This window comes from Pantherophis guttatus, chromosome 1 (assembly GCF_059756535.1).
Source record: "Pantherophis guttatus breed Tessera chromosome 1, ASM5975653v1, whole genome shotgun sequence".
Taxonomy (NCBI): domain Eukaryota; kingdom Metazoa; phylum Chordata; class Lepidosauria; order Squamata; family Colubridae; genus Pantherophis; species Pantherophis guttatus.
In genome coordinates this window covers 282,010,064-282,033,544 of record NC_142063.1, presented here as the reverse complement: position 1 = coordinate 282,033,544, position 23,481 = coordinate 282,010,064, and the positions used below count along the sequence as shown (strand labels likewise).

The window sequence follows — 23,481 nt, the reverse complement described above, 5'->3', positions numbered from 1 at the left end:
TCGGCTGTCGATCGAATTGGTTAGTTAAGAAAGAGCGCTTTTAGCGAGCTGCCAGGACTTGTGCGCGGAGGCAAGACTGAGAACGGCGAGAAGGCTTTAAGGCAGTGTTTCTCAACCTTGGAAGCTTGAAGATGGGTGGACTTCAACTCCCAGAATCCCCCAGCCAGCGTTGCTGGCTGGGGGATTCTGGGAGTTGAAGTCCACCCATCTTCAAGCTACCAAGGTTGAGAAACACTGCTTTAAGGCAATGCGGCTCGTGCTTTCAGGATGCGCTGTGTGGCAAACCGCGCGCTTCGGCGTGCGGTGCGGACGCTCCGTTGGTTTCCTTAGCAGCAAGGACAGCGCAAGGGGCTGGCCTCTTCGCTTGGCCCGCCAGAATGCGCGAGTCTGTGCCCCTTTATCCCGAAGTAAGTCTTGTGGAGCTCCGTGATGCTCTTCGGTGCCAAATTTGCAACTTTAAAATATAAGCGGGTTGGAGTTTCCGTGAAGCCAAGCTGGGCTTGCAGGCTTGCTTTTTGCACCTACTGCAGTTCCCGCACCTCAAACTAAAGGAGTAAAACTACCAGCCAAGTCCCGAGCTTGCTTTTTTTTTAGTATTAGACAATAGCTGGTAGGTGCTTCTATCTAAAGTGGCCGCTGCTTCTCTTTAAGATAATCAGATAAGATAACCTTTATTGTCACTTTTTATTATTACCACTTTTTCTGCGGACATACTGGCACAGATTAAAAATGAAATTTTGATGGGTACTCTCAAAAGAAAATGTGTGTGTGTAGACACATATACGCACACACTCCATACACATACATGCAAACACATACATGTCCTATAGATGTGCTGTACATATACACATATATTAATCAGCCCATTTTGAATACATAGTGGAAAAAATAGTGCTATGTATGTATATGTATTTAATATGATGGATAATATATTTCTGTAATCATTATGATTAAAATTGCCCTTTCCCTTGCCACTCATTACTACATAGGGCTGGTCTGCTTTTGTCCTGTAAAGCAGGGGTCCTCAAACTACGGCCCGTGGTCCGGGTAATCCGGCCCATACAAGACCACGAGGCTGCCCCACCTACCCGCTGGTCCCCATCTGCCTTCTGGAGGCCAGGGAGATCAAAAACGGTATATGTGGAGGCCTCCGGGGGCCAAAAATGAGCCCATTTTTGGCCTTTAGGGAGAGGGAGGGAGACACACACACACACACACACACACACACACACACACAGAAATCCCTCATACGCACCCCAAGGCAGCCACATCCCTTCACTAACCTTTCCACCCCCAGGAGCATAATAAATCAAAGTTTAATTTGTGTGTATTGCTTGGACCGTTAAATTGGCCATGCCCACCCAGTCACATGGCCACATAGTCACGCTCATCCAACCTGTCTGGTTCCCCAACAGTCTGAGGGACTGAATTGGCCCCCTGTTTAAACAGTTTAAGGATCCCTGCTGTAAGGGTTTGGCTCCTAGAACAGAAGCAGGGGTGCGTTCTACTTATATTCACTACTGGTTTGCAACGGGAGCGCATGCGCGTTTCTGCACAGATCATTCATGATGACGTCGGGTGGGCGGAGCCTCCCGCCGCTTTTACTACCAGTTCGCAAGAACCGGAGCAACCCACCACTGAACAGAAGCTATAAGAAACTGCTATGATAGTATGCATAGAGTGTAAAATAAATTCTACAGTTGTGTACTTGTACCTCTCCCCAGATGTCCATCTCCCAGATATCTCCAGGACCCTCTCTTTCATGTATAATTTACTGCTCTGTTGCACTTATATTGAGAAGGGATACTTAGGATCTGCCTTTTAGGAAGTCCTTGGTGGGAATCCTATGGCAGTGATTTTCAACTGTAACTCTCTTCCTTTAAATAATCTCTACTTGCAATTCAGGAAGGTCTTGAAAAGAACATTGTTCAACAAACTTTTAATGTCTCTGGCCGGGTGGATTTGATTTAAATCAAGTCGATTTAAATTCATAATTTTTAAAGAGCAACTGTCATGTCTGTCCCGCAGTGGCTCCTCCTCTGACCCGCTGTTGACTCACCGACAGTCCCATTCACTTTAATGGAATGGCTGGTGCAGCAGTGACACAACAAAGTGAGGGATGTGGCAGGCAGCAGGTGATCAGATGCCCGCTAATGGCACTGCCATAATGGATTTGAAATGACAGGTGCTCTTTAATATTATATTTATAAGCTGCTTAGAAGGTTTCACTTTCATTTTTGCTGCTTGACCTTCCTCCTCACACTTAGAGCCTGGTGGTACAGATGCTTTTCTCTTCAAACAATCATACAGTTTGTAGTGTACATAGATTTGCAAAACAATGGGATAAAGGAATTCCTGAACTTTGTTTTATAATTTATCTCATGGTTACTGTGAAATTGTGGGAATACATCAATGAAGTGCATGTTATCTCAGCTTGCAGAGCTTGGATTCATTGAATGAGTTTACCAAAAATGTAAATATTGCAGAATATACAGCCTGATGCTACATAACTTAGCTCTATTTCATACTGAATAAACTAAATAATTAATGTATGTCAAATACAAAACTATCTTTAGATAGATTTTTACTCCAAAAGCATTTTATTAAAATAAATTTGATAAAAATAAAAATAATCCGATTTAAATTTTAAAAATCTGAGTTTTTTATTTTTTTTAAAAAAAAATCATCAATTTTTATCCACCCGGGTCTATGGACAATTCTCAGTCATCCAGATCATGGTTGTCCCAAAAGTGCTTTTTCAAGAGGCAAGTGGACTTCCTAGTTTTTCATTGAAGACGTTTCGCTTCTCATCCAAGAGCTGAAGAAGCTTCTTGGATGAGAAGTGAAACGTCTCAAAAGAAAAAGTCCAGTTACCTCTTTAAAAAGCACCTTTGGGACAAACTTAATATTTACAGTAATTATATTATCACCAGCATGTGGTAGAATGCCAATAGCTGGTTATTTAGCTTTATTCAATTTTATTAGATGTATATCCTAATTTTTTCCTGCAAGCTCAGTGCTGTGCAGTTGTATTTTTATAATAACTTTGAGGTGGACTAGCCTGAAGAATTAGCAGTCAGTCTGAGGAATTTAGTCAGCCCTGTGATGGAAGCCATCTACAAAAAATTCATTGTGCTAAAAATCTACAATTTTGAAATCAGTAAAGAAAACAAATAGGATGTGAACTTATTTAGATTAGACATTTTGGATGCCAGCTTTTGATACATTAGTTATTGTAGCAATAATAACAATAGTAGAAATAGCACATATTCATTAAAATAAGCCAGAAGCTAATAAAAATTCACAATAGAAGGGGAGAATTTTAAGAGGACTGATCAATTGCCTGAATGTTGCACAAAATTAAATTAATTAAATGTTAGCTTAGTCCTTTGAAGTTTCAACTTATCTAAATGCCATTTAAATAACATACGAAAATGAATAGTTGGAAAAGTATTTCACATATTAAAACTGATTATTTGAGGATATGTCATGTTTCTTTTTATGCAGGTTTTTCCACTCTATTGAGATGCCAGCACTTCAGTTCAGAAAATAAAGCAGCAGACAAAAGCCTCATGACTCCAATGCTGAAACATCTCATTATGAAAATAAAATCAACTGGTCCTATTACAGTTGCTGAATATATGCGGGAAGTTTTGACAAATCCACTGAAGGTATGATGACATATTAAATATATAGAAGTCAGCTTTGTGGGATTAAAACAGACAGGAAGGCAGTGTAGAGAGTGGTGAGGATGGAAGAAAAGATTATTGGTAGTTCACATCCTTCTATCCAGAACACAGCATATAAATGATGCTTGAACAAGGTCTGCAAGATTGTCTGGTATGCTACACATTTACTTCACGATCTGTTTTCCTTCTTACCTTCTGGGACAAGGCTTCGTGGTATTCAATGCAGAACATACAGATTCAGTCACAGTTTTGTTCCATATAGCATCAATCTTATGAACTCTCAAACTTCCTCTTTCCACTATGTATTCAAGATGGATGGATGGATGGATGGATGGATAGATAGATAGAGGTATAGATATATCCACTGTATGTATATATATCCTTCTCCCAAAGGATCCTTGCTCGTCCCTTCTTTTCTACTCAAATAAATAGCCCTTCTTCATTTTAAAATATAAATGTTAAACAAAGGATTTTTGTTTTCTCATCTCAAACCTTATTTTTACATTGCAGCAAATCTGCTATTACATAATTTCAGCTTCCTATATACATTTGATAAATAATATTGCAAGGTGTGGAACCTTTCATGTATACTTTATCATTCTTAGAGAACTATTACAAATTTTCTGAATTAAAGCAGACTAGCAGAAGAATATAATCAAGGATTAAGATTTTGAGTGTTGCAAATAATAAATACTTAATTTCCTTTTTCTCTTCCCACAGGGGTACTATATGCATCAAGATATGTTTGGAGAACAGGGAGATTTTGTTACTTCACCTGAAATAAGTCAGATATTTGGAGAGGTAGCTATAAAAGTACAGTTATTTTTTTCATGTGCATGATTATCTAAATTACAAGCATTTAAGATTATGTGCAAAATATGGGGGGGGGGAGGTTTACTTTCCCTGTGATTTTTATATATATTATATATACACACATGTATCACTCAGTTTTGCAGTTTAAAAAGCTTTTTTTTTTCTTCAGTTAATAGGTATTTGGTTTATTAGTGAATGGATGGCTACAGGAAAATCTCCAAAATTTCAGCTGGTGGAACTGGGCCCAGGAAGAGGTAGTCTTATAGACGATATTTTAAGGGTAAGTAAAAACAGTCTTTTTGTGTATTGTGTATGTCTATTTTAATGAAGAGAAGGACTAGGGGAGACATGATAGCAGTGTTCCAATATCTCAGGGGCTGCCACAAAGAAGAGGGAGTCAAGCTATTCTCCAAAGCACCTGAGGGTAGAACAAGAAGCAATGGATGGAAACTAATCAAGAAGAGAAGCAATTTAGAACTAAGGAGACATTTCCTGGCAGTTAGAACAATTGATCAGTGGAACAGCTTGCCTCCAGAAGTTGTAAATGCTCCAACACTGGAAGTTTTAAAGAAGAGAGTGGATAACCTTTTGTCTGAACTGATGTAGGAATTCCTGCCTAAGCAGGAGGTTGGACTAGAAGACCTCCAATGCCCCTTCCAACTGTGTTATTCTAAATTCTAACCTATTTTGTCTCAATATTGTATCACAAAACAGCATTTCTAAATTGAGAAAAGCATAAACCAAAGTAAAAGTGTCTTCCAATGTTGTCTATTTATTCAACTGTCAACTGTCTATTTGTTTTAAGTGTCAGTTTTGTGCCATAGCTATGTGTTACTGTGACTTGTTTTTATTTAATTCTTTTTAATACAAAATAGCTGTAGAATTTTAGCATCTCTGAGCAGTTTACAACATAGAAGCTTTACTTGCATATTGCTCTCAACAATCTGAGTCCTCATTTCCCAACCTTGGAAAGATGGAAGCCTGAGTCAGGATCGAATTCCAGGCTGTGGGCAGAGTTTGCCTGAAATACTGCACTTTAACCACTGCCACCAGAATCAATTTGTAGACATTCCAAAATATTGTATGCTACCTGAGAGATTTATCTCAGTGACATAGAACTGGTGTGGAGTGGGACACTGAGGCTAATGTGGTAGTTAGCATATTGTGCTACAAGAATAGGCAAAGCTTGAAAAAAGAAAGAAGAGGAAAAGGACAAAAAAATGAATTAAAACAGGGTAATGATGGCAGCAAATAAATTTGAAAAAGATTAGATTTATCCAACCAAATAAATATGTTAGATTCTTGTTTCCAAATCCAGTTTTGGGGGGTGGGGTGAATGAACAGACAGATAGTAGATGTAAGCTGTAACAGTAATTCTCTGTGCTCATAGGTTTTTACTCAGCTGAGCTCCATACTTGCTAACTGTGAAATTTCTATTCATTTGGTGGAAGTCAGTCCAAAATTAAGTGAAATGCAGGCATCGGTGCTGACAAAAGAGAAAGTAGAGTTGCCAGAAAGCTCCAGTGCTTACATGCATGGAATTAGTAAGACAGGAATACCAATTTTCTGGTATAGAAACTTGAATGAAGTGCCAGAAGGTAAGAACTACTTCATTTATTGCTTTTCAGTCAGTAGTTGAAACTAAGAATTATTTATTAGTCAATAGTTAAAATTAAGATAAATTTTGCATTGAAGGGAGATAATCTAGAGTTAAGGTACACGTAGCTATGGTTTGGCTTTAATGAACATGAAAACATTTCATTCAAAATATCCAATTAAATCCTTGAAAGAGTCAGTTGTTTATGTCTGTAAACATAGTTTTGCAGTAGACCCTCATTTTGTATTTAAGAATTATTTCAGGAAATGTTAAGCCTGTAGCATCCTCTTGGATTTGTGTACAAATTCTATCAAGTTTGTTTTATTGATGTATAGCAATAGCAATAGTACTTAGACTTATATACCGCTTTACAGTGCTTTATAGCCCTCTCTAAGCAGTTTACAGAGTCAGCATATTGCCCCCAACAACCTGGGTCCTCATTTTACCCACCTCGGAAGGATGGAAGGCTGAGTCAACCTTGAGCCTGGTGGGATTTGAACAGCTAAATTGCAGGCAGCCAGCAGTCAGCAGAAGTAGCCTGCAGTACTGCACTCTAACTAAATCTGTAATCTGTATGTAACAAAATTAATCCAGAAGTCTTGATTCATTAAGGTTTCAAATAGGTATCAACTCCCAGGAACCATCTAGATCAGGGGTGTCAAACTCGCGGGCCGGATGCATCACATGCTGCCCCCGCCCTGTTTAGCAAAGGGGAAAAAAATCCCGATACATCACATGACACCGCTGTGACGACATGAGTTTGACACCTCTAATCTAGATAGAAAGGTTCTCTCCAGCAGTCAATAGTCATTGTTTCTCATTTGTACATGCAGTTTTCTTGGTAAGTAAAATAAAAGCACTTACTCCTCCAACATATATTGAAATATAATTGAGTACACTAAAATCATAAATTTCGACCCATGATTTAGCTCAAATGAGTCATTCATAAAAATAGTTCCTAATAAAGATTTTGGCTGTATATTAAAGAAATTAAGGAATTTTTATTTTTGACTGATCGTTTTTTCCACTCTACCTAGGCAATAGTTTTTATTTAGCACATGAATTTCTTGATGCTCTGCCTATTCATAAATTTCAGGTATGATTACACACAAGTTTTGGCTTAAAAATTATTCAGTGTTTTTAGAGTATTTGCTGAATATTTGCTGTAGAAATAGGGACCTTTTTTTTAACCTTAAGATACCATATTTTTCGGACTATAAAACACACTTTTTCCCCCACAAAATGTGAGTGGAAATGTCGCTGCGTCTTATAGACTGAATACAGCTCTATTTTTGGCCTCTCCAAAGCCCCCACGTGTCCTATTTTTGCCAAAAACGAGCCCGTTTTTTGCAAAAATGGACACAAAGAGGGTTTGGGAGGCCTGCTCCTGGAGGCTGGGGAGGGCAAAAACGGGACGTGTGGGGGGTTCGGGAGGGCAAAAATGGGCCCATTTTTCCCAAAAACAGGACGCGCAGAGGGTTTGGGAGGCCTGCAGAGTGCTCCTGGGGGCCAGAGAGGGCAAAAACAGGACGCACAGAGGCCCAAAACTATTTTTTTTCTTGTTTTCCTCTTCAAAATCTAGGTGTGTCTTATACTCTGGTGCATCTAACAGTCTGAAAAATACGGTAGCTATTATAATAAATTCTATGAGGAATGTATTAATGTGATATTTGCAAATAAGAAAAAAGTCACATTATTGAGAACTTTTCAATTATATATTCTTTAATATATAAGAAACCGGAGTTTTTATGTAATATTAAATATATAAGTTTATAACTACAGTATTGACACATATTCCAAGTAACTATATAATCTTATAAGTGTACTTATTACATAAGTCACAAAACAAAAAGAATAATGTAATTATCACGCTTTGTAAATTACACAGCAGATTTCATGGACCCACAGCAGATGAATTTGAGAAACCCTATGCACAATCACAAATGCAAGAGAAGGAAAGATCAAATTCATGATTACAGATAGTCCTCAATGCACAGCACTAATTGTGATTGTAAGCGAATGCTGCAGTTGTTGAGCAAACCCATTAGACAAGGTCATCTAGTCATGGGTGATCATGGTCTGTTAGATGTGCTATTACTAACAAATGTTCCAATACTTAGAATTTAGTTCCGAAATTGCAGGATTGTGCGTGCAGACTACCATAATAACTAATGTAGCTTCTGCGCTTCAGCAGTTTTTTGCAACAAAATTCTGAAATATCTACCCTGAGATATTTTGTCCTTTCTTCTTTTTTCATGGTCTACAATCCACTTCAGAGATGCTGCTATGCATATAGGCACATTTAAAAACAAAAATACTTCTAACTGTATAATTAAAGTTAAATTTGTTTATGAAGCTTTATTGTTAATTTAAATATTGAGCTGGAGATACACTTCGTTGTATAAATTGCTAAATGAAAAACTTCCAATGTTAGTCTTTAAAACGTTTTACTTAACACCAGAATTAAAAATTATTAGTCTTTAAGTTTGAGATTCATGTTTTAAACAAGCCTAAACAGAAGTGATAATCAGTATACTTATCCAATGAATCCATGGTATTCTATTTTGCCTTTTCAATTAACAGAAAACAGAAAATGGGTGGCGTGAGTTGTTTGTTGATATTGATCCAGAAGCTTCTGATAAGCTGCGATTTGTCCTTGCACCATCTGCCACTCCTGCCTCAAAATCCTTCATACATGTAAATTTCTGATTATTTTAATTCTATTTCTAGGTTATATAATCTGGTGTGTTTTTCTTTTGAAATTGTACTGCAATTCTATAATGGTCCAAGATCATCATTCTTTAAAATGTATTTAGCGGAAGCAATCGTAACTATTATAAATTCTTTTCAGACGCTGTTTTATGCATTTCTCTTGTAGTAATATGGAAGAGCTATGCCAGACAGAACTAAATGTGCAATATTCCTTTTTTGTTTTTAGAAAGGCAGTAATGGTCTATTTACTTCACAGCAAAATATTAAGTCCGTTACCTTGATTTAATCAAAATGTTTAATATTACAATTAAATTAAAACTGATGTCATATATTCTAGTAAACATATGCATCAGAGTTAACTTCTTCATATGAATTCCTTTCAGGAATCTTTTACTAAGATAGTATTTATGTAATTAATTTATTGCTATATTTCTCCTAAATCTGTCTAGAAATTGAAGTTCTGTTGAAACACTCCTGTTCTCTTATAAACATGGTGCTTAGCAAGGAGAGTAATAATTCAGAAATCACTGTCCTTTGTACAAGATGTATATTGCAACATGGTATTATGGTTCGATTTCCTTGATGAGGGTGTGACATTGTCCAGATGAGGGTTATATCAGTCGGATCTGATGCTGGCTGAGTCATAACTTTTGACCACTCCCCTTGCTCCGCCCCTTTCATGCTCAGTTTAGACTCAGTCGGCCTGAGAGAAACATCTCCTACAGATCTGGCTATACAGCCCAGGTCTGTTCAATATCACAGAATTGTAAGTCCTTTTGACCACCTTTTTATTTCTATAGCTTAAAATTGTTACTTCCCCTTTAAATTTTTTCCCCCCCTTCTATTGTAGCCTGCCGGTTTTGCTTTGCTAGAGCCTCCTAAGCTGCAGGCTTTGCTTCGCTCCTGGCGGCGGCCATTTTGAAAGCCCCATTTTAAAAGGGAACTTTTTTCCTTTTTCTTTTTCCTGTCTTTTTTGGGGGGGATTTTTTTGATCTATCCCACCAACGATTGTTTAAGGGGCCCTAGACCACAATACCACCAACAATAATAGCAATTACCTAATTTTAAGGGAAATTGCCAAATCGGGCCGCCGCCCACCCTACAGCGATCCCAAAACCGCTGATCAGCTGTAGAGCGGTTAATTGAAGCCCCGCGGCAATTTTAAAAGGAAATTTTTGCCGCTTTGCCACCAACGAGTCTGCAAGTTTGGGGGGGGCAGCAAGCTTCTTCTTGCCTCCCCCTGTGGCATTTCCAGCCAGTATTTTAATTTTTTTCTCTTTGTGGCTGGGGGGGCGCTGAGGAGGTCCGTTTCTAGGCTTGCCTAGACAGATACCTCCAGAGCAGAGTTTTCCTCCTGCTCAAGTGTGACCTGGCAGCCATCGTGCTTAACGCCAGAGTCATTGCCATCTCAAATTTCAACCACGTGGTGAAACTGAAACCAAAAGCTATTTCTCCAGTCGACATCGTGGTCGCAGTGAGTATACTAAAGATGGCGGATCGCTCTTCCCATGGGGAGGAAAATACTATGTACACTGGGAAGAAATCAACTTCCAAACGTAAGCACCTTTCTAAGCCTGAGGAGAAGGATTTAGCAAAGAGGCATAAATCTCTAGAAAAGCAAGCTAGTGAAGTGCCTGCAACTGAGCCTGATAAGGGGACCCCCCCCCATCTACCCCCCCTCCTCCCATTTCAACTGTTAGCCAGGCCTGGTCTTCGGAGGGAGAGGGTAATGTTCTTCAACAAGACCAAAGCAATTTGCAAAACCCCTTTGCAAGTCAATTAATGACCCCTGCAACTCCTGTATTTGGTGGGCCTGCAGCTGCAGCTGCTTCAACAGGTGAATCCTCTATGCCTGTGCTAACCCCCGAAGATCTTTTAAAAAATGTGCCAGAAGGATTGAGAATTCTGATTGAACAGGCCATTGCTTCTAGAATGGCAGCCAATATTCATGGTCACCACTCTGGCTCTGCTATTTCAGAGCGATCTGCCCGTATTAGAATTTCTCCTGCAGTCAGTCTTACTGGCTCTCATTCTCCTGCAGCCTCCAGAGTTAGTGAAGCCTTTGTGTTTGAGGAAGAGAGACATTCTGACCTATCAGATGATGAGGGGATAATCCAAGATCAACCTGCCTTTACAGGATTATTTCCCCCCAATAAATTCAAGTCTTTATTGCATAAGGCTCGCTTAACAGCCGCCTTAAAGGAAGATGAATACTTTCAAGAGATGCAGGAGGCTCAAAAGGGTGGACTACAGGGACCTTTTTCTGAGCCCCCCCCTCAACTTTGTTATGTACCAACTCCACAACTGTTCATAGACGTGGTAAAGAAACAGTGGGCTGGGCCTGCAACCATGGCATCTGCACATGGTTCAGATAAGAAATATTATGCTGTTGCTCCAAAGTTTGCTCAACTCTTGCAAGTTCCACCTGTAGACAGTCCTGTAGCGGCCCTTTCCTCTTCTTCTTCATACGTAACTGGGGATACTTCTGAAGGTCTAAGGCCAGAAGACAAAAAGTTAGAATTTCTGTTTAAAAAGAACCATCAGGCCTCGGCATGGGCAATTCAATCAGCTTCATCAGCCTCATTTTTTAATAGAACTACCATCCTTTGGCTTCAACAGTTACAGGCAAGGGTACCCCCCAGTGAGGTTCGCCTTCATCAGGATATTAATAAAATCATTGCTGCCACTCAATTTTCGGCTGATGCAACCTTGAATTCAGCCAAATTTGCATCCAGAGCCTTAGCCTCTACAGTTTCAGCCCGCAGGATGCTCTGGCTTCGCCAATGGCCTGCTGACCTTAAGGCCAAATGGCGCTTGGCTGCAGCTCCATATTCTGCAAACAGACTATTTGGGGAATCACTTGACCCTCTTCTTGTAGAGACACGGGACAAGCGAAAAATTTTGCCCTCAACATACAAACGGGCTGAAGGAAGACCCTCTCCATATTACAGAAGGCCTTCCTTTCGTTCCTACCCCCAGGGAGGCCCCTCCAGGCAGGAATATCTTCAGGGATCCTATCGATCCTCGGACCGTCAATATTTTCGGGACAGGAGCAGACAATTCCAGCCCAAACGGTCCTTTCGGGGTTCTGGTTTCCGCCAGTCCCGCAGTCGTAAGTGACTCACTACCAAATCCTCCAGTAGGGGGTCGCCTGTCCCTCTTCGCGGACAGGTGGGAAAGGTCATCTTCAGACCTTTGGGTTCTTTCAGTTGTAAAATTCGGCCTCCCCCTGGAATTTCTCTCCAGGCCTCCAACCCGCTTTCTTCAATGTCCAACTTCCAAAAGCGAATCCAGACGTCAATTAATGAACCAAGCAGTTCAGCACCTACTACAGATTCACGCCATAGAGGAGGTCCCCCACGATCAATGGAAACAGGGGTATTATTCCATCCTGTTCGTAGTTCCAAAGCGGTCAGGGGGGTGGAGAGCCATTCTGGACTTAAAAAATCTCAACTCATACATAGTGTATCGCAGATTCAAAATGTGTTCACTAACCTCTATTCTTCAAGGGATTCGTCCCAACGATTTTCTAGTTTCCATAGACCTCATGGAGGCTTATCTTCACATTCCCATCCTGCCAAAGCATCGACAGTATCTCCGATTCAGCTATGCAGGAAAGCATTTTCAATACCGGGCTCTTCCCTTCGGACTGGCATCTGCACCAAGGGTCTTCACAAAGGTCCTGGCGGTGGTGGCGGCTCACCTGAGACAACAACCGGTAAGGATCCAGGCTTACCTGGACGATATTCTGATTCAGGCTCACTCTCAAGAGCAAGCCTTACACGACCTACACCTCACGATTCAAACCCTGAACAACCATGGGTTCTTGGTCAACTACAAAAAAAGTCAGTTAGTGCCAGTCACCAGGATCACCCATCTTGGCGCCATCATAGACGCAGCCCAGGGGACCGTCTACCTAACCTTGGAACGACGGTCAGACATCAGGGACCTAGTAGCTCTCATTCGCAGAACTCCATCAGTTCCATTGGCCACTCTATCCAAGCTCTTAGGCAAGATGGTCTCCTGCGTCCAGATCGTCCCATGGGCACACCTTCACGCTCGCCACTTGCAGTGGTTCCTGCTTCCTTTTCAAAAGAAACGCCAAGCTCACACCATGTTAACAGTCAAAGTTCCACTCTCAGTCAGGCGATCGCTAGGTTGGTGGACATCGCCTTCTCTCGACAAGGGGTGTCTCTTCATGAATCACGACCGACTTGTACTCACTACAGATGCCAGCCTTCACGGATGGGGGGCTCATCTTGCATCACACGTGGCTCAGGGCCGTTGGTCTGCATCAGACCTCGCCAACCCTATCAACTGGCTGGAGCTGAAGGCCATTCGTCTCGCTCTCACGCACTTTCACCGGTTCGTGCAACACCGTCATGTTCTGGTGTTGACAGACAATATGGCGGCGAAGGCACATGTCAACCGTCAAGGGGGCACCCACTCAAAGCGCCTCATGGAGGAATCATTTCGCCTGGGCAAGTGGGCAGAACAACACCTCCTCTCCATCAGAGCGGACCACATTGCGGGGTCGGAAAACACACAGGCGGATTTCCTGAGCAGGACAGAGGTGGACAACAGCGAGTGGCAGATTCATCCCGACATATTTCATCAGATTTGCAACAGGTTCGGCATCCCAGCCATAGATCTCTTCGCCACACACCTGAACAATCAGCTTCCTCGCTTCTTCTCGAGGTTCCCGACGCCAGGGGCGGAAGGGGTCAACGCTCTCCGTCTCACCTGGCCGCCGGGTCTTCACTATGCCTTTCCACCGCTGCCTCTGATTCCGGCCCTGATTCGGAAGGTCATCGCCGACAGAGCAGAAATTATCCTCGTGGCTCCCCACTGGCCACGCCGTCCGTGGTTCGCAGACCTGGTCAGTCTCTCCACATTTCACCCTTGGAGGATTCCACCAGACGAGATTGTACTGCGTCAGGGGAACCTTCTTCATCCGGACCCTCAGTGGCTCCAACTGACTGCATGGCGCTTGAAGGGGCCCGTCTAAGGCAGGACAATTATTCAGATAGGGTGATTCACATTGTTCAAGCCTGCAGACGTAAATCCACAGTCAGACTCTACAATATCTCCTGGCTCGCTTTTTATAGGTGGTGCCGTTCCCGGCAGATAGATCCTGTTTCAGCCTCACCTGCCCAGATCTTGGAGTTCCTCAGAGATGGGTTTGACCGTGGTCTGGCCCATAGTACCCTTCGGAGACATGTGGCGGCTCTGTCTACGGCCTTGTCCAGTCCATCCGGCCGACCACTCACTCAGCACCCTGTGATAAAAAAGTTCCTGCGAGGAGCCAGGCTCTTGCGGCCCTCCTCGATTCATAGATACCCTACTTGGGATTTGCCCAAGGTCCTTAACGCTTTAACTGAGACTCCCTTTGAACCCCTCCGCACGGTTCACCTTCGCTTTCTCACCCTTAAGGTGGTTTTCCTTATAGCCATAACTTCAGCCCGTCGCATTTCGGAGCTGGCAGCCCTCTCAGTTAGGGAGGATCTCTGTGTTTTCCGGCCGGACACAGTTATTTTGAGATTGGACCCTTCCTTTATTCCCAAGGTTAATTCCCCCTTTCACAGGGCCCAAGAGGTTATTTTGCCCAATTTCTGTTCCCGGCCCTCTCATGCCTTGGAACGAAGGTGGCATACCTTAGATGTACGGAGGGCCCTAAAGATTTATATCAAAAGGACTGCTCCCTTCAGGAAGTCAGAGGCTTTGTTTGTTTCCTTTTTGCCAGGCTCCCTAGGGCTCAAAGTCTCTTCTGCCACAATTGGTAGATGGATCAGGGCTTGCATCGCCTCGGCATATCAGGCCCAGGCGATTCCTGTTCCCAATAGCATTACTGCCCACTCCACTAGGAGTGCTGCTACCTCAGCAGCTTGGGCAACTCAGGCCTCCCTTGAGGAGGTATGTAGGGCAGCCACCTGGTCTACCCCCTCGCCATTTATTCGTCATTACAAGATAGATACCTTTGCTTCTGCTGAAGCGTCATTTGGCAGGAGGGTTTTGCAGCAGGTGCATCGTGCGAGGGTCTCTCCAGGCCCTTCGACATCCCGCCCTTGAGACAGCCAAATCTTTGGTATGTCCCTCATCTGGACAATGTCACACCCTCATCAAGGAAATTGGGCATTGGTCTTACCTTAAATGCCAGATTTCTTGAGGGGGGTGACATTGTCCAGCCCCTCCCTCTGTCTCAGTGCCTGTACAGTTTATTGTTCTTGTTCAGTAGTTTTTTTCCAGTTGTCCCGTTGGACCGAATTACTTCCTCCTGATAACGGTGGTTCCTGTTGGAGATACTTCTGGTGGCCTTCCTTCGTCAAAACTGAGCATGAAAGGGGCGGAGCAAGGGGAGTGGTCAAAAGTTATGACTCAGCCAGCATCAGATCCGACTGATATAACCCTCATCTGGACAATGTCACCCCCCTCAAGAAATCTGGCATTTAAGGTAAGACCAATGCCCATTTTAACAATTATAGTTCAATTTATATTTTATATTAGGATCAAGAATCCAGAGATCATGTGGAAGTATGTCCTGATGCTGGTGTCACCATCCAGAAGCTCGCTTCTAATGTTGAAAACAATGGAGGAGCAGCACTGATTATAGATTATGGTCATGATGGAACCAAAACTGATACTTTCCGAGTAAGTTGATTCGTATAACTTCACTGTAGTTTGAATATGTGGATTTCAGTTGGGTGGTAGAAAGAGGAAGAGATACAAACTGGCAGTACTTTTCTATTCCTACCTACAAATATTCAGATTTATTGCACTCTATTATAAGTTATTTATATTGAATGAAAAGTTACACCCTTTTAAAATAAAAATTGTAGATTTGGAAGAGGCCATTTATGCTATCACCTGTAAACTTGTGCTTAGTACAAAACACTAATGTACCCAGATACTATCCAACTTCTTCTTAAATTCTTCCAGTTAAAGTCAGTTAACCACTTCTCTCTTAATTGGTTCCATGTGAAACTGCTCTTATCACTAGTTTTTGCTATTCTGGGATAACAGAGACTGTGTGTTGTCTCCCTCCCCCACCCCCATGCACTACCTCTTCTAGTACTCAAAGAATGCTTTGTCATCACCCTATTTTTTTCATATGACTAAACATAGTTAAATCCCTCCGTTTATCCTTATGAGTTTCAGCATTCTTACCTATTGCTATTGCCTTTTGTTGTATCTGTTGCAATTTGTTTGAATCTTTCATAAAGCGATGCACCCAGAACTGAGATGAAATCTAAACAATGCAAGATACAGTGAAATTAATATTTCCCATAATTTAGAAACTATTCTTCAGTTTGCCTTTTTGTCAGCTCTGGCACATTGCTGATTCTATTCAGCTTGTGATCAGTGGCAATTTTAAGATGATTTTCACACATATTGTTCCCAGTCCAGATATTCCCCTTTGTATGCATTTTTTCCTGTTTCTTAAGTGCATACTTTTGCGTTTGTCAAGTTTCATTCCATTATTTTTAGCCCATTTTGCTAACCTATTCAATTATTTTTGAATACGTTTTTAATATGTTAATTCTATCTTCAAGAGTCCTGGCTGTCATACCCAGTAATGTGTCAATTGCAGATTTGATAAGCATTATTTCCCCTCTTCCTGTATAGGGAGAGCACATCCCTAGAACTGAGTTTTGTGGCCTCTCATTTAATATCTGATGTTAGGGCTCTGACTGTGAAAGGTTGCCAACCCAGCCTGTAACAGCTATCTAGGAGAAAAGCAGGAATGGAAAAAAATGTAAACATTTGTCTCCAATAGACAGGCCTGAATGCATGGAAAAGGCTAGTTTAAAACCTCCCACTTTATAAAAGCAGGATTTGAAGTATGATTTGATATAAATTCTGTAGCGCTCTCCCCACATCTCCAGGACTGTCATTGTGTTTTATGACTGCTGTTTCAATATGCCAGTGAAGTTTATATCTGCATTTCATCCATGTCTCTGAAGAGCTTCCCACTCTTGAGCTGCTTGACATTTCATTCTTTATGAAGAACTATTGATTAGCTTCTTAGACTATGATTGTTGAGCCAACCTTAGATTCATTTTATAGACACACCATCAAGACAGACATACTAAGCTGTTTAAAAATGTCAAGGATAGTTTGTCAGATACTTTGCTGAAATCAAGATACTGTATATGACAATCACAATAAGGAATTACTAATCAGAAAACAAAGTAAAATTATCCTGCTTTGTGGCTGCCAAATCCATAGTGGCTTCTGAGTATTGTGTGTTTCCAAGCATTTACCTAGTAATCACTTGCAATTTATTTTACATTTTCCCAGGTCAGTACAGGCTGTCTGGTCTGCCTTTCCATTGATTCTCTTCTTCCCCCACTCCCCACCAGATGAGGGTCATTTACCTCTTCAGTTGTCTGCTACTTCATGTTAACCAGGATTTCTCAAATATAATTAATAAAGATTTCATGAAACCATCCAAATTTAATATCCTTGGATGCAATCCACTGGCCCTAAATATTTGAAATAATTCACATTGCATAGTCCCTTTGTTTCCAGACTCAAACCAATTGCCTAGGTACCTACTTCCTTTTTAGAGAGGACAGAATCAAATAAGAGTTGACTAATTTTCTATATTTCACTTTTTTAAAAGTCTGGAAAATAATTTATTCTTTTAAAAAGGTATGATGCAAGAATCCTAATTCCCTGACAAACAGGGTAGCAATAATCAGGACTCTTACCTTCAAAAATAAAATTGACCACCCATAACCTAACAGAGCACACATTTATTTATTTTCTATTTTCAGGGATTCCGTGGTCATAAACTTCATGATGTATTACTGTCACCAGGATCTGCAGATCTCACTGCTGATGTAGATTTCAGCTACTTGCGAAGAATGGTACAGAAAAGAGTAGCCACTTTGGGACCTTTAAAGCAAAAGGAATTCTTGAAAAATATGGGCATTGATGTTAGATTGCAGGTGAGGACTAATTTTGTAGTTAATTTATTCATTAATAGCCTGCTTTCACCAAGAGCTCAAAGCAACTTATGTAGGGAAACCCTTTCATTTTATCTGAACAGCAACCCTATGAGGTAAGTTGGGTTTATATATATATATATAAAACAGGCCCCAAGCCAACTGTCAGAACCACATCTTTAGGCCCTTACAAAAAGAGAAAATTTCAGAGCTGAAGTCAGATTGAAGCTAGGTTTCTATCTTAACCACTGTTTCTTTTATTTAGGAAAACAAAAGAAATCAAAAGTTGTTTGGTCTTTTTAAATCATTGCTTTTGACTCTTGCATTTACTCAACAGACAGAACTGATACCTAAAACCAGTGGTGAAATGTAAAATTTGTTACTACCGGTTCTGTGGGCGTGGCTTGGGGGGGGTAATATGACTGAGTGGGCATGGCCAACTTTTTTTTTTACTTTTAAAACCATTTTTTCTACAACCTCTTCAGCGGAAGAGGTTGTAAAAAATGCTTTTAAAAGCCTCTGACATCCCAGCTGACTTGCCTGATCGGCAGAGGCTTTTTTTTTTTTAAAGCCTCTGACATCCCAGCTGACTTGCCTGATCGGCAGAGACTTTTCTTTTTTTTAAAGCCTCTGATGATCCCAGCTGACTTGCCTGATCGGCAGAGGCTTTTTTTTTTTTAAAGCCTCTGACATCCCAGCTGACTTGCCTGATCGGCAGAGGCTTTTTTTTTACTTTTAAAAGCATTTTTTTGGCCGAAGAGATGGTAGAAAAAATGCTTTTAAAAATAAAATAAAAAGCCTTTGATGATTGCGCAGCTCAGATGGGTGTGGGGGTGGGGAGGGATTTTTGCTACCGGTTCTCCGAACCACCCACCTCCATCGCTACTGGATTGGGCGACCCAGTCCGAACCGGGAGCATTTCACCCCTGCCTAAAACTACATGTTATATACAGATTAGGAAGGAGAGGAGTGAATTTGGGGATGGGAAAATAATATCTTTTTTTAATGTAGGTTCTACTGCAGAATGCTGATGATGCAATCACTCGAAGTCATCTGCTTCAAGGTTATCAAATGCTCATGGATAAAATGGGAGAACGCTTTTATTTTTTTGCCCTTTTACCTCATCACAGACTTAAGCTAGATCATTCACTTTCATCACCTGTTGCTGGCTTTGGAGAACTTTTATGGAAATGAACCCCAAATCAGAATATGCATTCTGGTAAAATTCTAGATTTCCCTAAGGATTTATACTTATATCTATTAGGAAGAGAGTTGACTTTAACAGTGGAAGATTTCAATCATACTCCTGTAACATGTAGCCAATATAGGGAATCATTGATATGGTAAAATTAAAAACAAAACAATACTGCTGAAAGGCAGGAGTTTTAGATGAAAAAAAAATGTATAATACTGTACTGTGAAAGGGTTTCATAATTAAAATTGGCTCTTTAATCCCCCCCTTGAGAATTTCCAAATTTGTGGGATAAATAATTTCACTGCTCTCACACACACCCTCATTCCCTTCTCAACCTAGCAGTACTCCCTGCCAACCTGGGGCTTGCAACTTCCTGCTGGCTTCCCCACTGACAGCCACAGATTCAATAAACAACAACCAGGACTGCAGGGAGTTGCCATCACTAAGTGATGGGGCTGTGCTTTACGACTGCATTGCTTAGCAACAGAAATTTCAGTCTCAATTGTCATAAGAAGGATTACCTGTATATGGCTACTAGCGAGCAGGTTATCTTCAGAAAACAGAGAGCTAGTACAAATCGAGTAATAGTGCAAGCTCCTTTTCATTTGTAAATGCAGCTCTGTACTATTTTGTTGTAATAAATGGTTAATGTGTTAATATGGTATGTAATTCATTTCAGAAAAATGAAGGACAGAAAACGATATAAGCACTGGCTCATTCTTGTTTTTTAATTTAAGCAGCCTGTCCTAATTTCTGAGGACTCCTTCCTAAATTCCATAACTCTTATATCATGCTTATAATAATAAAACATCCAACATGACTTGGCTAAACAGAGGCTATTCAAAAAGGTTGCAGCTCAAGTTTGCTACAAGCTATTGCCAAGAATATCATTGAAAACACTGGCTGTTGTATCATATTTCACTCCAGTAGTGCATCTTAGTGAGCTTAAGGAAAAATCTAGAACTGGACCAAATTTTACATAACAGATTCAAACTAACTTGACAATACCGTAATACTAATCATTTTAATATATTTCAATAGATCTCTTACTGCAAAAGTCTTTTTATGAATAGGAAAAAACACAGTAGGGAAATAAAATTTATTTCAAGCTTAGAGGATATTTACAAACAATGAGATATATAAAAATATAAAAAGTACTTGACAGTGTCTTTTAAGACTATAGGGTTTACTAAAGTATTTTCTAGAATCAATACAGCACTATTTTCGATGAATGCAACTTAACCTCAAAAAGAAGTATTAATGCTAATGCAATTCTGGGTACAAATTCATCCAGAACAAATGCCAATTTAAAGTTTTGATGCAGTAATTTAGGCGTTCAAAGGAACAGTTTAAGAATGCTAGCTATGCAATTTTATTGTTGTAGAGTATGTGTAACATCTTTATAGAATAAAAACATTCCAGTTATTTTTTTCTTTGGCCCCAATAACATTTGTATTCTTGTTCTACTGCTATAAAACATTGTTATCCTGAAAACAAAAGAATAACCTAACAGGCGTAACATGAAGTACAATACATTCTCTAGAAGTGACTTGCAACTATTTAAATTATAGCTATTCAACTCTCTACATATTCACTTGGAAGTAAGTCCCATTCAACTCAGTGGGATATATTTCTAAGGAGATATATACAATAGCCCTGTTAATGAATACCACTGGGAACATCTATGATTCTGTTTTGGCATAAATTTATAAAAAAGACAGGGAAAAACAGATACGTTCAGTTCTAATAGAGATTAGGCTATGATTTAGCTTGCGCGGGCATTTTCAGTCTAAGAGAGAATATTTTCAACTATTCCATGTCAGTTTCCAGCATATCTTTAAGTAGTTTTGAATATTACCTTTCAATCAGCAAGATGTATTTATCATCTCCCATCTCTGCAGTGGATATCTTTTCCAATCCTGACTCTTAACATCTAATGCGGGCAAGGTAGCAGTTGGCAAATTATTAGTTCATTAGCTAGAAAAGAGAAATATCTTTTTTCTAGATTTAATTCTGATTAAGACTATACCTATGTATGTCTTTCTCAGTACAGTCCCTCAATTTTTCCATCATTAATTATTAAGTGATAAGGAGTAATCTATCAATAAAATACTATTCATTCCGCATGAACTCATTCTGACTGTTACTACTGATGAGGATTAAAATGAATTGATGAGGTTATAACTTTCTGCATTTTACTTCCCATCATCTTGAAAAAGGTCTGTCAATTATAAAATATCTGAAATTGGGATATTAGAAAATGCTACAACTGAAAATAGGAGTGTTTGGCTAACACAAACCAATATAAAAATGAAATGATATTCTTTTCATATTAAATAATTGCATTATATTCTGTTATAGCTTTCTTATATTAAATGCTTCAATTATCTATTTTTCTAGCATCTAATTTTTAGAGAATTGCACTCAGAAAGTGACTACAAACCTGCTAGAAAGGTAGAAAAGTAACAAAAGCATTTTTATTTTGGAGTGCCTAGGTAATAAAATGGCCAAGGAATCTTGCAATTTAAAAAAAAAGATATATGCAGAGATGAGAACACATTATCAGAATTTCAACTTAAGTTGCAGTAACTTGTACAGTGTGTATGGTATTCAGGTACTATTACTATTCTGCATTCCCATAGCTTAACAAACTGTTTTATTGAATTATATGCCTCATTTTTTCAATTTTGCACTTGAAAAGGATGTTTGCAAAGTTTCATGAAGTTTTGTACTCAAGACATTTCAGAATGAAAAGTTTTGCATATTTCTAGTTTTTGGTCATGGCATATATGTTCATGATTCTTTATAGCTTCCTTATAAATGTTACCTAAATACCAGAAAATAGTATCTTTGCCTAAATAGATAAGAAGTAGAAAACATTAAAAATTGTTACTGTGTAAATTACAAAAAAAGAAGAAGAAAATTCACATACATCAAGTCTCTGTGTACATAAGCTGTCAGTAACATCTCTGTGATGTACCAATAAGGCAATATTACAGAAATACTTCATGGCTTTTAACTCAGTGCTGGATGATATTTATAATCATAGAAACTAGAGAGATAAAGATGCTTCCCAGATGTCCATCCACAAAGTGATGCAGGATCTTGCCTTCATAGCTTTAGACACTGAATCTTTTGAACAACTAAAAGCATCAATTGTTCCAAAGTATCAGAACTTGGTTAAAATGCTTTTTCCAATGAATCATGGATCTTCCTCCATATCATCTGGATTGGGAGCCATAATGAAATGTTTGGGATATACAAGATTGTGCTCATATGCATGTTCTTCCCAGCGAGCATCATCACTCTCATGGGTAATGTAACGCTCTCCAATGCGAGTTTCAAACTCCCGAAGATCAAGCCAAGTTTGATAATCCTGCAAAGAGAAAAAAATTTAATGGAAAATTTAACAATATTCAAAATACAGTACAAATTCATTTCCCAATAACCACATTGATGCATGTATTTGTGACAATAATTTCCTTCAAAAAAACCTTTTCTTTAGAGTTTATCTCCCATCAAACTACTAACCACATCCAATCCAACATAGCTTTTTATATATATATAATAGTTATGGTAGGTTAGACAATTCCATCTGCTTTGGCCTTTCCAAGCAAAAGAATATACTTAATAGAGAAATTATTCACCTTAAAAACAAAATGATGCATAATATTTTAAACCAGAAGCAAGATTGGATACCTGGTAAAACAGCTGACTGTTTAAAAGCTGAACAGAAAATATAAGCTAGTAGAATACATGGGATAAGTTAGGCAATGTTACAAATTTTACAGAATAGATTTGATTTGGGGGATTAAAAAAAATGTGAGAATTAGTGTTGCTTTATATTTTTAACCGTTATGTATCCAAGGCCACAAGAAACTGCCTTCTTGATGCTCCAATGCAGCTATCAGCTATCCTAAGCCCCTCTCTCCATAGAGAGGCCACCAAATTAATTGTGAATTAATTAATTAATTAAAATTAACTGACTCTGGTTTCTTCCCCAAACCCCCAAAATTTTAACCTAAGACTTCACCCCATTCCTAAGAGTTCTGTAAGGGGCGTACATAAGAGCACCAGCGTGCCTACCGTCCCTGTCCTAATGTTTCTTCTATTTGTATCTATTTTATGTATTCAATTCATGCTTATACGTATATGTATTATCTAATATGTACTTAACTAAATAAATAAATAAATAGTTGGTGAGGACAAACAACAGACATCCTGTGAGTGGGTATCATCTAGGTTCTCCATTTGAGTTGACCCATTAAATCTGAATAATTAAGTGGGGCTCTTTTTTGCTTTTTGTAAACCCAAAGTTATTCTACAGCCTGCTCCATGTTCTTTCAGAGTGAGGAGGAGGACATCAATAAATATAAAAAAGTATCTAAGCCAATAGTAATACATAAATACATGAGTATTATTGATAATTGAACACAACCTGTTAAAAAGGCAGAATAATACCTCCAAAAAATGGGACAGGGAAGATGATAGAAAGTTTGAACTGACTAACATTCTTAAATATTTTCA

At 39.7% G+C, this 23,481-nt stretch overlaps 2 protein-coding genes across 15 annotated transcripts in view; one reads left to right on the top strand and one right to left on the bottom strand.

The window, feature by feature from the left end:
• The first annotated feature begins 63 nt into the window (after positions 1–63).
• NDUFAF7 (NADH:ubiquinone oxidoreductase complex assembly factor 7) lies at positions 64–20,398 on the top strand. 2 transcript variants are annotated; one of them, XM_034428179.3, is made up of 10 exons: positions 64–407; positions 3,508–3,671; positions 4,410–4,490; positions 4,672–4,782; positions 5,893–6,100; positions 7,137–7,195; positions 8,683–8,796; positions 15,316–15,459; positions 17,589–17,762; positions 18,771–20,398. In XM_034428179.3, exons 1-10 carry the CDS (start codon positions 248–250, stop codon positions 18,951–18,953), a joined length of 1,398 nt encoding a protein of 465 aa, XP_034284070.2. In that variant the 5' UTR covers positions 64–247; the 3' UTR covers positions 18,954–20,398. The 2 variants fall into 2 exon arrangements, with proteins under 2 accessions (XP_034284070.2, XP_087739150.1); XM_087883024.1 differs by lacking the exons at positions 5,893–6,100; positions 7,137–7,195 and having other exon boundaries at positions 18,771–19,611.
• The window catches only part of PRKD3 (protein kinase D3), a 61,509-nt gene continuing 58,067 nt past the window's right edge, over positions 20,040–23,481 (bottom strand). For all 13 annotated transcript variants that reach the window (XM_060692403.2, XM_060692404.2, XM_087883023.1 and 10 more), the window contains one exon: positions 20,040–22,330. In XM_060692403.2, coding sequence (XP_060548386.1) covers positions 22,157–22,330 — 174 coding nt within the window. In that variant the 3' untranslated portion in view covers positions 20,040–22,156. The remainder of the gene's footprint in view (positions 22,331–23,481) is intronic.

Bases quoted from the DNA above. Each gene is read 5' to 3' on its own strand.
- NDUFAF7 (XM_034428179.3), top strand. From the start codon at position 248: ATGCGGCTCGTGCTTTCAGGATGCGCTGTGTGGCAAACCGCGCGCTTC. The intron at 408-3,507 runs GTAAGTCTTGTG...CTTTTTATGCAG, and splicing joins CTGTGCCCCTTTATCCCGAA to GTTTTTCCACTCTATTGAGA. The intron at 3,672-4,409 runs GTATGATGACAT...CTCTTCCCACAG, and splicing joins TTTTGACAAATCCACTGAAG to GGGTACTATATGCATCAAGA.